The sequence below is a fragment of the Dermacentor andersoni genome, chromosome 4, assembly GCF_023375885.2.
Source record: "Dermacentor andersoni chromosome 4, qqDerAnde1_hic_scaffold, whole genome shotgun sequence".
NCBI classification, from domain to species: Eukaryota; Metazoa; Arthropoda; class Arachnida; order Ixodida; family Ixodidae; genus Dermacentor; species Dermacentor andersoni.
The window spans coordinates 34,684,466-34,699,567 of record NC_092817.1 but is presented as its reverse complement, the minus strand read 5'-3'; the positions used below and the strand labels follow the sequence as shown (position 1 = coordinate 34,699,567).

Genomic DNA, 15,102 nt, shown 5'->3' with positions numbered 1-15,102 from the left:
CGGAAGGCATAGGGAGCTTCACGAACTACTGAAATTGTGTGCCGTGCCAGGAAAGGCGGGATACGTCAGTCGCACGAACAACGGCTCTATCCAGGTGCAGCTGCCAGGTCTGAACACACCGCTGTCACAGTCCTGGACGAAATTTTGCAGGCACCTGCTCTTTACTTAAATTGTGTCTAAATTGGCCTTCACAGCATATTTGTTGCTACCCCAAGTGAAAAATGTATCTAACCGCTAGCCGACCTAACGCGTACTCGTCACTTAGACGCAGTGGGTTTTGGAGGTTTTGTGACGTCCAGTGACAGACTGGAGAAGTGGGTGCAGCCTGAAACCTTTTGATCAATAGAAGAGGGTTAATGGCGAAAAGGCGTCGAATGAGAAAGAATTATTTTTCTTTTGCTCAATCGAATCATGCATAATCAGTATGTAAACGTCATGTCAGATTGGGAGTTATCGCGGTTTTCGTCATGTCGCATGACAGACATGCGAAGTGGGGGTGATCCAAAAAAAGTTTTTGACCAATCGCGGAGGGCTGATTGCAGAATTGGAATAGAAAACTTTGGAATTGCTTCACGTTATAGCGCCTCAGGTCTACTTGTTTACCGATTCCAACAAGAGACGCTGTCTCATTCTTTTTCACGAAGATCTTGCCTCCTTTCGTCCAACAAAACCAATAACCCTCCTCCTTTGCCTTCATTTTGACTTTTCAGAAGAGATCACGGTTAACATTGGTCAAGTTATTATTGAAGTAGATCCTCTGAAATGATACACCTTCACGTAGTTGCTTCAGCTTTCCCCGCACTTCAAAACATTTTTCCTTCCAAATTACGGATGTAAAGCGCACCAGGACCACAGGTGTTCCACCGATTTTGACTTTTAAGTGATGTACGGCCGCAATGTCGGCAGACGAAAACCCAGACAGTCCCAGTTGTGCTGGCATTTGCATGATGGTTTGTGTTAGGCTTCCATTACTTTTCTCTGGCAAACCGTGGATATCAAGATTCTTTAGTACGCTGTACTGCTCACTTTCATTTTGGTTTTCTTTTAGCTTTTGTATTACTGCTGTCTGAGTTAACACAGTTGTTTTCAGAGCTTCCAGTTCAGCACAATCATACATTTGATGTTCCTGAATAACCTGCTGTTGTTTCAAAACAGAATCGCACTTCTCGGATCGGTTCCTTCGAGTTCCCTAACTGATTTCGATACAGCCGTGAACTCTTGCAGCAATACGAGAGAATTAACCTTCTTTTGTAGAATCGGTAAAGATTGCAAACTTTTTCTGATTTCCCTTAGCTCATTCAGCAGGGAAAACTCAGAACCACTGTTTACCTTAAGAGCAGTCTCTGTGGCGCTGTTTAGTTTCTTGTTACTTCGGCACGTCTTATGCACCCACGCATCAGTGATGATGCTAATAATAATAATAATAATAATAATAATAATAATAATAAAAATAATAATAATAATAATTTTATGTCCACTGCAGGACGAAGGCATCTCCCGGCGATCTTCATTTACCCCTGTCTTGCGCTAGCTGATTCCAACTTGCGGATGCAAATTTGATGATTTCATCGCCCCACATAATTTTCTGGCGTCCTGGACTGCGCTTCAGTTCCCTTGGCACCCGCTCTGTAACTATAATGGTCTACTGGTTATCTGCCCTATTCGTTACATGACCTGCCCAGCCTCATTTCTTTGTTTCTATTAATGTCAACTATAATATCGGCTATACCTGTTTTCTTTCTGATCCACAGCGCTCGCTTCGCGCCTTTTAACGCTATGCTTAGCATTTTTCTCTTTATCGTTCCTTGCGCGGCCCTCAGCTTGTTGTCCAGCGTACTTGTTAACCTCCAAGTTTCAGTATCACATGACATATGGGGCTGAAACTCATCGAAACTCTCTTAATTGACGTAGTCCTGCCCATATTGCCCAACCTATTTTCGCTCGTTAATTACGTTTTTTAGCCACTAGGTGCGCCGCACTCACCTCTGACAGTGATCTTCCTGCTCGACGGGCTGTTGACGACCTCGCCCGTGAGCCTGTGCTGTGTCTGGCACTGGTAGCGCGACATGGCGTCCGTGGCGTCCACCCTCCTCACGTGCAGCTCCCCCGTCGGAAAGAGGCTGTACCTGTCTCCTGCAATGCGCGTGTGACGAGCTGAGAAAGTTTGAGGAAAAGTTTACCCGTGCAGGGCGCAATGTTTCAACTGTGTGCATCGAGACGTGCATAAAAAGAAAGGGGAAAGATATAAAAAGTACCACTTATGTACTGTCCTTGCATCAATCGGCGAAATATCGTTGACATGTTTTGTTGGTAATGACAGAGGGATAGAGGGAAAGAGAAAAATGAAAGGAGATACACACTGCAGTTGGTTTGCCAACAAGGGAGCAAGGGGAAATAGGAAAAAAATAAAGGAAATTGAAATTAAGAAATGACAAGAATATTTGTAGTGAACTTGGGAATTCTGGACTGCACTGCTTTGCTTGAGCTACCTTTGATATGAGTAAAAAGATAAAATAAAAAAATAAAACATATCTTGTATAAATAAAGAATACTCCTGTGTGGAGGTTTCGTTAGGAGGGAAGGTAAACATGCGCATCAAAGCTGAGAAAGCCATTAGAGGACGAGAAAGTGCTGTGCGGAATTGCAGACAGTGACGTTAAAGCTACGCATTTCGTAAACTTGTGCGGCCACCAGAAGCACAAACGGGCGCGCCACTTATCATATGTCCCGTACTTGGTGTGGGCGCTGCGCAACTCTAGTTTACGGTGAAGAAAGAAGGGGTGCAGGACACATTAAAGTGGTAAGAGCAAGCCACAGTGTTTCAAGGTTGTCTGGACTTAAATTTGTATTCCTTGTCTTTACCTTTGTAGATGTGCTTGAAGAGGGACCATAGCTTTGAAAAAGAAATAGTTGTTGGCACACAATCGCTGGCTCTTACTTTCTGAATACCACGTAAAAGTTGTCATTCCTCGAAAAGCAATAAATTAAGTAAGATATTGCTTTAGAGATACTGTTTCTCGTTAAATATCTTTCTGCCCGGGAAGCAGGGTACGTTCATTCTGTAAGAGGAATGTTTGAATACAAACAAACAAACAAACAAACAAACAAACAAACAAACAAACAAACAAACAAACAAACAAACAAACAAACAAACAAACAAACAAACAAACAAACAAACAAACAAACAAACAAACAAACAAACTAACTAACTAACTAATTAACTAACTAATTAACTAACTAACTAACTAAACAACTAACTAACTAACTAAATAACTAACTAACTAACTAACTAATGGGCACATTAACGGCTTATCGACTTAGAATAATTTGCAAGATCCGCGCCATTATTCTACTATCAAGTGCAGTCCCTGTGGTTAACATTGCACACACAATTATGATAAAACTTGAAGGCGTTCTGACACGCATTACTCGCATTATCAGCCAAACATGTGAACACAGTCCGGCCTAATGCATGGTCCTTCAGTGAAAAATAATTGGGCTTCGCGCAGTAATGAACACAACCACACACGTGCGTGTATACGCTGATCGAATTGTCGGCGCCATATGCCAAAGCTCGCCAGAGAGGATTCGAACGAAAGCGTTCCCACTGGCATCGAAGCAACGAGTGCGCGCACACCAACCCTCATAGGCCTAACGCGCCTGTGGCGACGAGTTCGGCACCGCCGCCATTTTTGCTTCCAGAGCACTCTCAATCAGGCAAGCGGCCTGGCACTTTAGCCAAATGACCTTCCGGTGAGATCCCACCGCGCTACGAAGTGGTAGGTGCATCTGCGCTGTATACGCAGACAGACGCGGGTAGTGTCAGTGCGCCATCTTCTCTAACACCTTTTCTTCCCATCCCCCTTTCTTCTTTCTTTCTTTCTTTCTTTCTTTCTTTCTTTCTTTTTTTCTTTTTTTGCTGACACATGCGCAAAACGCGGCCGCTGCGTCGGTGGTCTGTAGCGAATGAGTAAGCAGCTCCAACGGGATTAGCGGTTTCCTGCGTGCCGTAATGGCTCGGTCCAGGGATTAGAACCCCTCGGTGTCGTTCGCTGCGTTCAATGCGCCGCAGACGCGCCCTGTCGACGAAGCTGCAGCGGGAGGAGCAAGAGGTGCACAAGCCAGCTATCGCGTTCGTACATGCGTTGCCCCATATTGCAGCCGCTCATTTGTTCTTTGCAGTCGGCGCGTTTCATTCCTTTCGGGAGCCGCAGCGGGCATGTTCTCCGAGCAGCGTCCACGCTTTTTTCTCGTTTTTCATAGACAGGGGAAACTCTGCGCTAGTGATTTCTCTTTTTCATATGACTACGCGGCTGCGGGAAAGACGAGCGTGTGTACCTCAAGGCCTAACAAACGACACTGGTAAGCTGGATGAGTTGGCATAAATCTTGGTACGGAATAAACTGCACGGATAATGATAGAAAAGGTGAAAAAAAATGGACACAACCACTAGTTAGCGGTGCCTCGATCTTTCGTTTCTGCTGCTTTCCGCAGCATTTTATTCTATGTGTGATAAGTGCAAGGGGCGCACCTCTTGGCCCTTCGTCTTCGCAGATATAGTGACTCAGACTTCACAAGCAAAAACCGAGCTTGGGATTGGTGCTTACGACCGAGTAGGTAGTAGCGGCTGGATTTAGGAGGCATCAATTTCAGGGAATATTTAATTCTCTTAAACTCCAAAAGTTGCACCAGTGCCACTATGTCGGCATGGCGTAATAGCGTACGAGAAAGAGGGCATTCGTTGTCAAAATTGTTGCCCCTGCTCGAGGACGTCACCGAGAATCGCCGTATTTCCTTGTTTTATTTCACAGGCTACTATTCATCATTTTTATTTGATAACTTTATGTATATTTAATGAGCTATTCTTGCAATAGCGAGGTTATGTCAGGCATATATCTGCCTGGAAACAGGCATAAGCGTGATAGGCTTCTTTATTTCTCCAGCTGCGAACGTAGTACGCGTTTTATCCCATTAATAAAACATTTCTTGAAGCAATCAATTCCTCTTCTTCTTCAGCACTCCTGCTGCTACCTTGCGCGGAAAGGTGTATATGCGGAGAAATGTGGTTATGTGTACGATAACCGAAACCGCAGCTACTTATAGGTGGTCTGCCACCCTATGCTCACGCGTTTTGCAGAGTGGTTTATTTTTATTTAATCATTGATTGGTTGATTGATTGATTGATTGATTGATTGATTGATTAATTGATTGATTGCACTAAGCTTGCTTTATGACAGGGCTTCCACGCCCATGTCATCATTTTGACGTTGTAAATAGTGAAGGATGGGTCGGTCTGCATTGAGATTGCTCTTGCTGTCGCTGTTTTGTTAGCGTTTGGGTGGACTTCGTCGTTGCTTGTTCTATGACAGCGTAACATATATTTATTCACGTCTTCTCTTTCTTGGCAGGCTTTTGTCATATGTTTGGATCCTGATTGCACGATGCATAAATATTTCCGGGTGCCCCCCGCACCTACGAATGCTTATTCTTTTCTGCGGCCTGTTAGACGCAAGTGAGCTTGACATGGTTTCTGGGTCTCTGACGTGGTGCTTGGACAGGCTTCTCGGTCACTTCCAATGCCACCCATAAACTGTTGGCGCATACATGTTGGCAACAGTTCAGTGGCGAGCTCATCAGCGTGTCTGCTTCCCCTATCAACTGCATTCAGTTTCCTTCACCTCGCTTGCCAAAGATTACTTTTGCTTTCGCATATGGTGAGCGAAGAACTTACATTGAATTTTACTGATGATTATTCGAAATTTCTTATATTGGACGACATACATGGGATTTCGTTTAGATTCTGTTATGTCCAATTTAAGGTCACTCGTAGAAGATACATAATAAAAAATGTATAACCAGGAGCAAACTAGCTAACAATTCGCAAGCTGATAGAAAATTAGAAAGAGCAAAGATAGGAATAGCTGAATTAGACGAGCATTCTGTTTTCCTACCCTCCAAGAAGGGCAAGGTAAAAGGTGATACAAATTGGTGAAATAAGGAGACAGTGAGTGGTTTCGGGCACCCGAGAGGACTCACAGCGCGAATACAGATTTGTTAGCAAGGTGAACATATCACTAGCCCACCGGACACCAACCCGAGATCCATACGCTATCCTTTCAGAGCACAGCTCTTATGCGCCCGTTCCTGCGGCGAGCGTCGGCGTAACCGTGCGAACGAGCACAACAGCGAAGGACGAAAAAGCAACGCGGTGCGCAGCGGCGAATAAAAGGTGGCGATAGCGAAGAGAGCGCGAGAAGGAAAGTGTGAGAAGAAAAATGTGCCACGCAAGATGTGTTCTGCGACAATCGCTACGAGATGACGCCAGAGTACCGGGCATCCCCCGTCTGTTCGCTTCTTTACTTTCTTCGGTCACTGCTTTTCACCGGCTAACAAATTTTGAACGTTATCCCTCGATGCAGGACGTGCCTGCATGTATCAGAAGTTTCTCGAATGTGACTGAACCAGTTGGACGACCGGCCTGTCCGAAGAAAGAATTTCGCAGCATCGACGCGATTTAACATCGCATCAGAAGGCCGTACAAGCGAAGCGCTACTGTGCTTCTTGAGCCTGTGAACGCCTGTGACTGGAAGGCCTTTTCTGTTACCTGTTCTTGGTCTCTCTCTCTCTCTCTCGCTTTGCCCTCTTTCCAACCTCTATATCCCCCACCCCAATGCAGTGTAGCAAACCGGGAACTCGTCTTTGGTTAACCTCCCTGCCTTTCCCCCCCTCTCTCTCTCTACTCTCGAAAGTTATCGGTAGTTCTATCCGCTAAGCCGTGCTCCCTCAATGGCTGCGGAAGATAGCGCCAATATTTTCTTTTTCACATCGGACCACTTCTCTATAAGTTGGCTGTTGTCACCAAACCTTGTTGTAACCTGATTGTATTGATTTTGTATTGATCTGATTGTATTGATTTGTAATCTTATTGAAGCCACTTCTTTCTGAACAATGAGCGACGCAACCAGTGGAAGTCCTTCGTCAGCTGCAGATGCTCAGCGCCGCCACCGAGAGCAGCTGGTCGTTCAGCATCAAATTTTTCGCCACACTGTATCCCCAATTCAATACACCTAAACAGCTGCGCTCGAAAATTCGCATTAGGGAGTATGGTAATCGTCGGTGATCTTTTTTTTCTTCCTTCCGGGTACAGGCACAGTACTTTAAATGAGATGTTACAAATTAAATTATAGGATTTTACGTGCCAAAACCATGATCTGATTATGAACAACTTCGTAGTGAAGGACTCCGAAATAATTTGGACCACCTGCGGTTTTTTAACGCCCGCCTAAATCTAAGTACACGGGTGTTTTCGCATTTTGCCCCCATCGAAATGCGGCCGCTGTAGCCGAGATTTGATCCCGCGACCTCGTGCTTAACAGCCCAACACCATAGCCACTAAGCAACCACAGCGGGTATTTAAATACGAAGTACTTACCACGGTGGAATCCTGCGCTGACCTTGACGGTCTCGTCGATCAGCCATGCGGTCACTGCGACGTATTCTCGGACAAACTCAGGCACATGGCAGCGTAGAACAGCCGTGTTTCCCTTGATGACAAATTCTTCGTACACCTTCACGTCGTACCGGCGTCTGAGCACTGTGCAAATAAAAGGCAAATGTGCCTTAGTTTGTCATAAGGTGGACTTGAACAGCATAATAATGGGGAATGGTATCGTATACGATGTTGTAAGAATAAGCGTCAAAGAACAAGACCGAAGCTATAACAGTGTGCTGGTTCAGATGATAACCAGAGTTCGTGTACAGTAAATTTTGTATGCTAGAGGGGTTCCTCGAACGTGGCAGCAGATATGTCATTCGCGAAGAGATTTACCAATGACAAATTGTTTTCACAAACCAAAAGCTCTTGGTGAATTGAGCCTTAGGTAAGCAATGAACAGCGAACGTAAGAAAGACGTTCCGATCACAATACAATGCTAAAGGTTTCAGTAGAAAGATAGCATTTGTGGTATATTCTATGAAAATAGCGTACGAGAATGTTGAAAGAAATTGAAATACTATGGACTAAATTAGGCATATTTTATTTCTACGTATCGCTGTAGCTGAAGCAGACTAAGCAGTGTTTCGTGTTACACCGGTATGCAATAGCTACCGGTATGCAATAGAACATTATCAAGCAGCTAATAATAAAGGTATAACTATTTAAAAACAAGAGCTATGCCCAAGAACAAATTAATAGGTGTGGCATGTCTCGTAGAAAAGTAGGGTTGAGGATTGGGCAAGTGGGTACTGCATTCTAAAACTGATACAGCGCAACTTAGAAAGGAAGAAACAAGCCGCGCCGGCCAGATGAAAGCACATAGCGTTGACTTCCAACTGGTTTATTGACATGTTGCACGAAATATATAGCTACAAGAAAGCATCAAGCAATGTCGTCACAATACTTCACGAAACGTCACACCGATAGAAGACTACACCATCATGATTCACAGAACGCGCAATTCTGCCATGCACGGTTAATCTAATTAAGAAATCTCGCGTACTGCGAAGCTATGCACAAAGATGGCGCGCTAACACACGTGCTGCCAGCCCTGGCTATGAGAACAGCGTAGAACACCGCCGATGAAACACATTGTGCTACGCGAATTGAATTTCAGTTAGTACATTTTCCTAGTAGTAACAAACAAATAGATAACCTTATTTATGAGAACGATGTTTTAAAGAACACAAGAAGAGTGTCACGGAATGGTTGCTGCTTAACAGAAAATAGTATATGTATTTTCTGTGAACGTTGTTAGATGGCCTTATTGGATCTGTGTCTTCATAATGTGTTCCAGATCTTGCTAGATTGTGTTCGCTCTGTTGTGAAGCGGCGTTGCTGCTGAGTGTCAAATGCTATGACATATTTTGGGGAGAGGGGCCCCGTCAGGCCCTTTGCGTCTTGCCATCCTTCAAAAGTCTATCCTCATTCTTATACTTTGAATAAACTTCACTTCACTTCGGGACTGCGACACAAGCTCGTCGAATAAAATCTTCGCAAACGGACGCACCACCTTCCGTGGAGAACTGAATATATTGCGCCCGTGCTTGCAAGGAAAGTCTCATTCTAGCGTAGCACACGAGAGCAATGACTAGCCAATGGGGGCAGTTGGCATATAGTGCTTCCAAGTGCAGCAGGCCAAGTGCATATAGAGAGTTCTTAAGAACAAAAGCCTTCGAGTCCCTGACCCTGATTTTCGAAACCTGCTGGATCACCTTAAAAGGACCATCCTTCACAACGGAAAACTTAGGGAGTGCCTTCGGCACTTCTACCTAAGATAACGTTGATGCATGCATTTAATATCACTCCGTGTTAACACTGTTCATCTATGTGAGTGTTCACGCAAGTATATACGGTATCTCGGACCTCGTCATGGCTTGCCACGACGTACCCGTGGGTCCTCTGCAACATGTAGCGCTAATTACAAGACGATGTAAGTGCGGGGAAACAATTCTTTCGTGCCGACGAGAAAGCTAAATGGGCAACGCGAGCTGTAACAGATACAAAAAAGGAAAAGAAAAGGAAAAAGAAAAGAAAACACTTGTGCTTCGCACCAGCAGGCAGCATGTAATGAGATGAGTTGTCTGTTGCCATGAGCGCCTGCACCACGATAAAGAGATGCAATTCAGCGGGGCTGCATGGCTAGCCAATGAGAACACTGTTTGTTTTGAGCCAAGTACATCGGTGCTTCTCTTTAGTCTATGCGTTGTTTATTTTAGAGTGGTAACCACTTATGGGTTCTTCTCGCGCTCGATGTGTCCGGTGTTCAGTCTGTCCGCACTGCGATCCAAAAACGCAAACGAACAAAATACGACTGATATAATATTGTCATGGCAACGCTAAACTAAACTAAACGCAAGGTACTGAAAAAACAAAATGGTGGTCTGTAGTTTTCTAAAAACATTGTTTTTTTTGGTGACTCCAAAAACACACACAGAGAGAAAACAAGACAAGGTAGAGAGGTTAACCAAACGAACGTCCACTTGGCTACCGGATGTCGAGATGTGGGATTGAAAGACAAAAGAAAAAAAAAGGAAAAGACAAAGAAGGAGATAGTTCCCGCGCACAGTAGTAGATGCAGAGTTTCGATAAGTATATTTTTAGGTACGATAATTTTAGGACAGTTGTTACAGCAAGCGTAGCTTTCTCGGTTGCAGTATATCCTTACAAAAATAATGGAAGATGTTGCATTCTATTGAAGGCAACAACAAATCAAGAGAAGCACAGCATTATATATGAAGTTTTTTTTTTGTCAGAAGTAGCACCAGCGAATATAAGGGAACTCTTTATTCGACGTTCCAGCTCTGATTATTTACTGGGAGAATGCATTAGCATCAAATGAGATTAGGAAGAGCATAAGAGACCTCCGTGCCACGCTCTGGAGATGGCCAGGCACGGTGCAAGAGATCAACATTAAGCAAAAGTGATATCGATGACCGCTGTGCCTTCTATCACCGGACTAACAATGTTATGCATGGATTTTATAGCGAATCACCAGGATGTTGCGCTAATCATAAGCTGCAGGCGCTTTTGTTTTCCTGATTAATTAAAACAACATTGGGGGCCCAACGGCCATTTGGCCTAAGTAAAAAAGCTTACGACTCACGCGCGAATAAGGGTCGTCACAATGGGCAGATGATTCCCGATAACTGGGTCACCTCAAGTAATGGCGATTGTGCCAGTGCATAAAATCTAACGGTTATTAAACATTGTAGCTCTAATAATGTGCTCCCAGAATGCATTAGCACCCATTTAGATCACGAGAAGCCCAAGGAATCCCCAATCCGGCGCACTGTATATGACAAGGAACGGCCGCAAGACGTGAATATTAAGCAAGAAACTGGCATCGACGAATGCTGCGCGTTGTATCATCGCACTAATGGTATTTTGGATGCCTCATAATGGGATTCGCCAAGACGCTACGCTAATCACAAGTTACAGACGTTTTTCTTTTGTTAATTCAAACATCGTTCAAAAAGCATTTATCCTTTGGCATAAGTGCAGAACTACGGCAAATGCTCAAAGAGCCATGACATCAAGCAGAACTTTCCCGATAATTGTGATCGATGCACGATCGGCCCACGAAGACCGAGGCTGCTTGGTTGTTTGTTCAACCGCGAGCTACCGCATACATCAACGCGAAGAGAGAAGAGCCGATACGCGGGAGCGCGCGCAGTGGGCAGGCAGATGCCTCTCGAAATAGCCAAACCAATGTGCCAAGGGGCTTTTCCCTCGTCTTTCGATAAGCACGAAGCAATGAATCGGTTTATTTGAGAATGAAACGAGGATGGGAAATACAAAGTTTCCGAATAAACTTCCTTAACGAACCGCGCGCGCATTGAGCGGTCGCTAAGTGCTGCTGAGAAAGCTGCGTCAATTTGAAAGAGGACATGCATTGGAAAGCTCCGATTCGTGGCACGCCAAGAAGCAATTCGCTGTGCGCAGCATGCTTGTCGTACAAATAACCATGGATTTTCGGTGCTACGAGGCAACTATCGAACACGCAGTTTGTATACCCCAAGCGCACTCTATCTAAGTTCGTTCCACTCAATTCGGCCCGCTTTTCTTCACATTCTGTCTCAGTGAGAAACTTGGGAATTGGGGACTTTCTTTTTCAACGCTAATCGGTACGGCAGTAAAACTTTCGCCGGCATTTACGGAAACGGGCAGCAGTGTTCTTCAATCCATTTAGCCAGGACGAAGGCGAGTGCATTCATGAACAACCCTAATTATCCAGCAAGTAAGCTCTGACGATCACCTCAGCCTGCTATACGGGTCCGCGAATGTAGAGTAATAAAAAAGTAGGTCAATAAAGCTTGTGGCTGGGCAAGTAGGTTCGTAACGCGTAGGAAGAATAAAATGCGCAACGGAGAGAAGGACGACAGGTCAAGGGATAGGGACTAGCGCACCGACTTGCGCTGATCCATGTCCCTTGACCTATCGTTCTTGTCTGCGTTGCGCACTTTATTCTTCCTAAGCAAAAGAAAATTACTTGGATAAATTCATCCAACGACTCTGGTAATACCAGATAGCCTCGTTCATTCCACACGCAATAAAGGATGCGCCCATTTCGCAAAAACACATTTTGTTAAAGTGTGCTTTGTTCTTAAAGGTCAATTTCTTTATTGCGTAGTTATACATTGTCGTGAAACATGGAGTAGTCGGTTGATCTTTTCTTACAACGCACTGGACATCGCAAAGTATGTCCGCAAACTAACACCGGTGGCTACGCCAGACATGGCATCTGCGTACAACACACATACAAGTTATAAGGCGAAGGATTTCTTGCCTACCATCGTGGAACTTAGCGTGGGTCAGTACTAATGTTGGCTCATCGCGAAGAAGGTATAACGTTTGCGTATTGGTGCGTCATATTCATCCGCCACACTAACTTCAGAATGCGTTTAACACAAGCTGCCACTGAATAAAAAAAATACCTGTCTAATGGACGGGTCTTGTACCAGGGTACTCGAGCGCAGGGACCGTCTGCTCTACTCATAGAGCCATAGACACAGTTTCGCATTTCCCTAGAATGCGCGGACTGATCCGTTCCTTTTTTTTTTTCTTTTTTAATCTTCTCTTGCTTTCTTATCTTTTCTGCCCTTGCCCGATCCCCATGCAAAGAGTACCCAACCGGACACTAAATCTGGTTAACCTCTCTGCCTTTCACCTCTTGTTTTTCCTTCCTTCCTTCGCGTTTACCAATACCTACGTGTTCCGCATAGGGACGGCCGACACCACAGCATTTGGCGATTGCGGCGACAAGGAGACAATTCTGCATGTTCTATGCCAGTGCCCGCAGTACAGTGGACAGAGACAATTGCTTTCCGTCTTGCTCAGCCAGTTAGACGACCAGCCTCTGTCGAAAAAAAAAAAAGAAGCTTCTTAGAGATTCAGATCGAGTTAATAGAACGGCACACGTGTTGGGAGTATAAACCTATAGAGCTAATAAGCCCCTGCTGCCGTATCGGTCGGCCCACTCGAAGCTCGTCAAGAGTAGCATTGCCAACTTGTGCTTTGGAAATGCATTAAAGAAATCTTGCCACCATAAGATCTATACGAGTCTTATGGATCAGTCTGGAAGGTTCTCAGCAGCAGGGTTTCCGGAGTCAGTGCAGGTTTCGATCGTAGAATGGCTGCTGAAAATGTGCGGGACAGACAGCTCAACTCTGTACGTGGCAAACCAACGCACGGAACGCAGCGGGAAGGTAGCGGTAGTGCCCTACCTTCATAGAATGGCACGTAGTCTTAAGAAAATGGCTAGCCGGGTGGACACAACATTGGTCTCTTCAGCGCCGGAAAAACTCGCAAAAATATGTCGATTAACGGACCCCTACCGTAAGCCAGCTGTCGGATGCTCTACGAATCATCGTAAAGCACCAGTGGGCTGCGTAGAAGCTGTTGTTTATGAGCTCCCGCTGTCCTGTACAAAAAATACATTGGACAGACAGGAAGATGTCTTAATGACCGGTTACGAGAACATAGTCTAAACGTGAGAAATAAGCAATATGGTCATCTGTGAACACACTGTCAGGAATACGGCTATGCGCCGGTGTATGGATCCTGCCGGGTTCTTGCGAAGCACAAAGATAAAGATGTGCGAGAGATTATTGAGGCTTAGGCTATCTGTCGGGATAGTGATACGTGTGTTAGTGCCCCTTCAGTCAATTTGTTAGATAAGGAGACGGCTTTTTGTGGATGGTTAAGACTTGGGTGAGGTGGCGCCACTCTGCATGGGTTAAATAGGTGGGTGTTTCCTGAAAATCAAGTTGTTGAAGTTAGCGCATTGTGGTGTCGTCTCCCTTCTGTCTTTGTTCGCTGGCGCTAAATATGCTTTCCAAGTCAGTTTACCAACATGTCCAACAAATGGCATGCTGAAATTTATTATTGAAATAATTGAACTTCTCAAGGTAAAATACGTCAGAAAGATCGTGAAGTATGACTTACACACAACCTACACACATGATAGCGCCGGATCGTAACTTGAATATACGAGAAAACATAATTCTGTATTGGATTCCCTTGTAGCAATTGCTACGATTGGGTAGATGTCTCATTTCCCCTTAATAATTTTGTTACGTGGAAACTCAAAACACGAACCCCTTTTCAAGCGTTTCTACCATAACTAGAGCAGCCATGACATCCGAGATTTGCGCGCGCCTGCGTGCGCTATCTCAAAGGCCATAAAGCGGCACACATCCTTCATTGCAACACCTGCAGCTGGCACTCACCTCCGCCGCACTGCGGCCAGCACAAGAGGTCGCGTTTCTACCAGAAAGCTCGCCTTCGTGCATAGCGTTCGCCACCAGTGTGTAAACGTTACGGTTGCATAAACTGCAGTTGGCGGGATGCGTGAGGAGCAGTCAGGAATCTTAGAATGTTATCGGGCGTTCCACTCTTAAAGGTAAAGCATAAGCGTCCTCCAAATCTTCAAACGAAGCTTGTATTGACTCGTCGTGGTGACGCAAAAACACAGTTGCTTCCAGAGCAGATCAACTGGGGGAAAGGGCGGTTTGATGAGTTGACAGCTGCGCCGGCGCCGGAGCGTGAGTCATTAGCAAGGATTCCAGCTGCATAGGCGCGCGCTCATACCACGCGCGCAACCAATCAGAGCCGTTTCGCTTCTGCCGGGGAGTGAAAGGGCAGGAAAGGTCTCGCGCGGGCCGCCGCCAGCTTAGTTTCCGTTCAGTTCAGTCTCGGAAAACGTATGGAACGGCCACGCGTTGTGCGTTCCCCCGAGGAACGGGTAGCGTTCGACGAGCGGCGGCGAGAACTTGGCCGCGAAATGGCTCGCCGTCGGCGCGCCGATCCAGCAGCCGTTAGAGCCACCTGTGCCCAGGCAATCCGACAGCAATGAGAAGATACCGAGCTTGGGGAGCGGGAGGCCCTAGCAATCCGGCACCGTTATCTGTGGGTTACTTAACCGTGACGAAGGTCAGGTACACGCGGTACAAGCTTCGCTTACCTCCATTTTCCGGTAAGAGAAGGGAGTAGTCATTTTGTTATTTGACATTATCCTTCCCATGTGGCAGCCAACGCTCTGATACGTTATGTGACAATGCAGCCATAGAGAAAGAAATTCAACAAGAATACGTCGCCCTAGTATT

The 15,102-nt window shown here is 45.5% G+C and overlaps 1 protein-coding gene across 1 annotated transcript in view; it reads right to left on the bottom strand.

Annotated features, from left to right (window-relative positions):
* LOC126536639 (cell adhesion molecule Dscam1-like) overlaps nt 1-15,102 on the bottom strand; it is a 322,345-nt gene that overhangs the window by 73,609 nt on the left and 233,634 nt on the right. Inside the window, exons 3-4 of the mRNA XM_050183671.2 lie at nt 7,433-7,594; nt 1,984-2,133 (exon numbers count right to left, since the gene is read on the bottom strand). Of these exons, the coding sequence (XP_050039628.2) occupies nt 1,984-2,133; nt 7,433-7,594 (312 nt within the window). The remainder of the gene's footprint in view (nt 1-1,983; nt 2,134-7,432; nt 7,595-15,102) is intronic.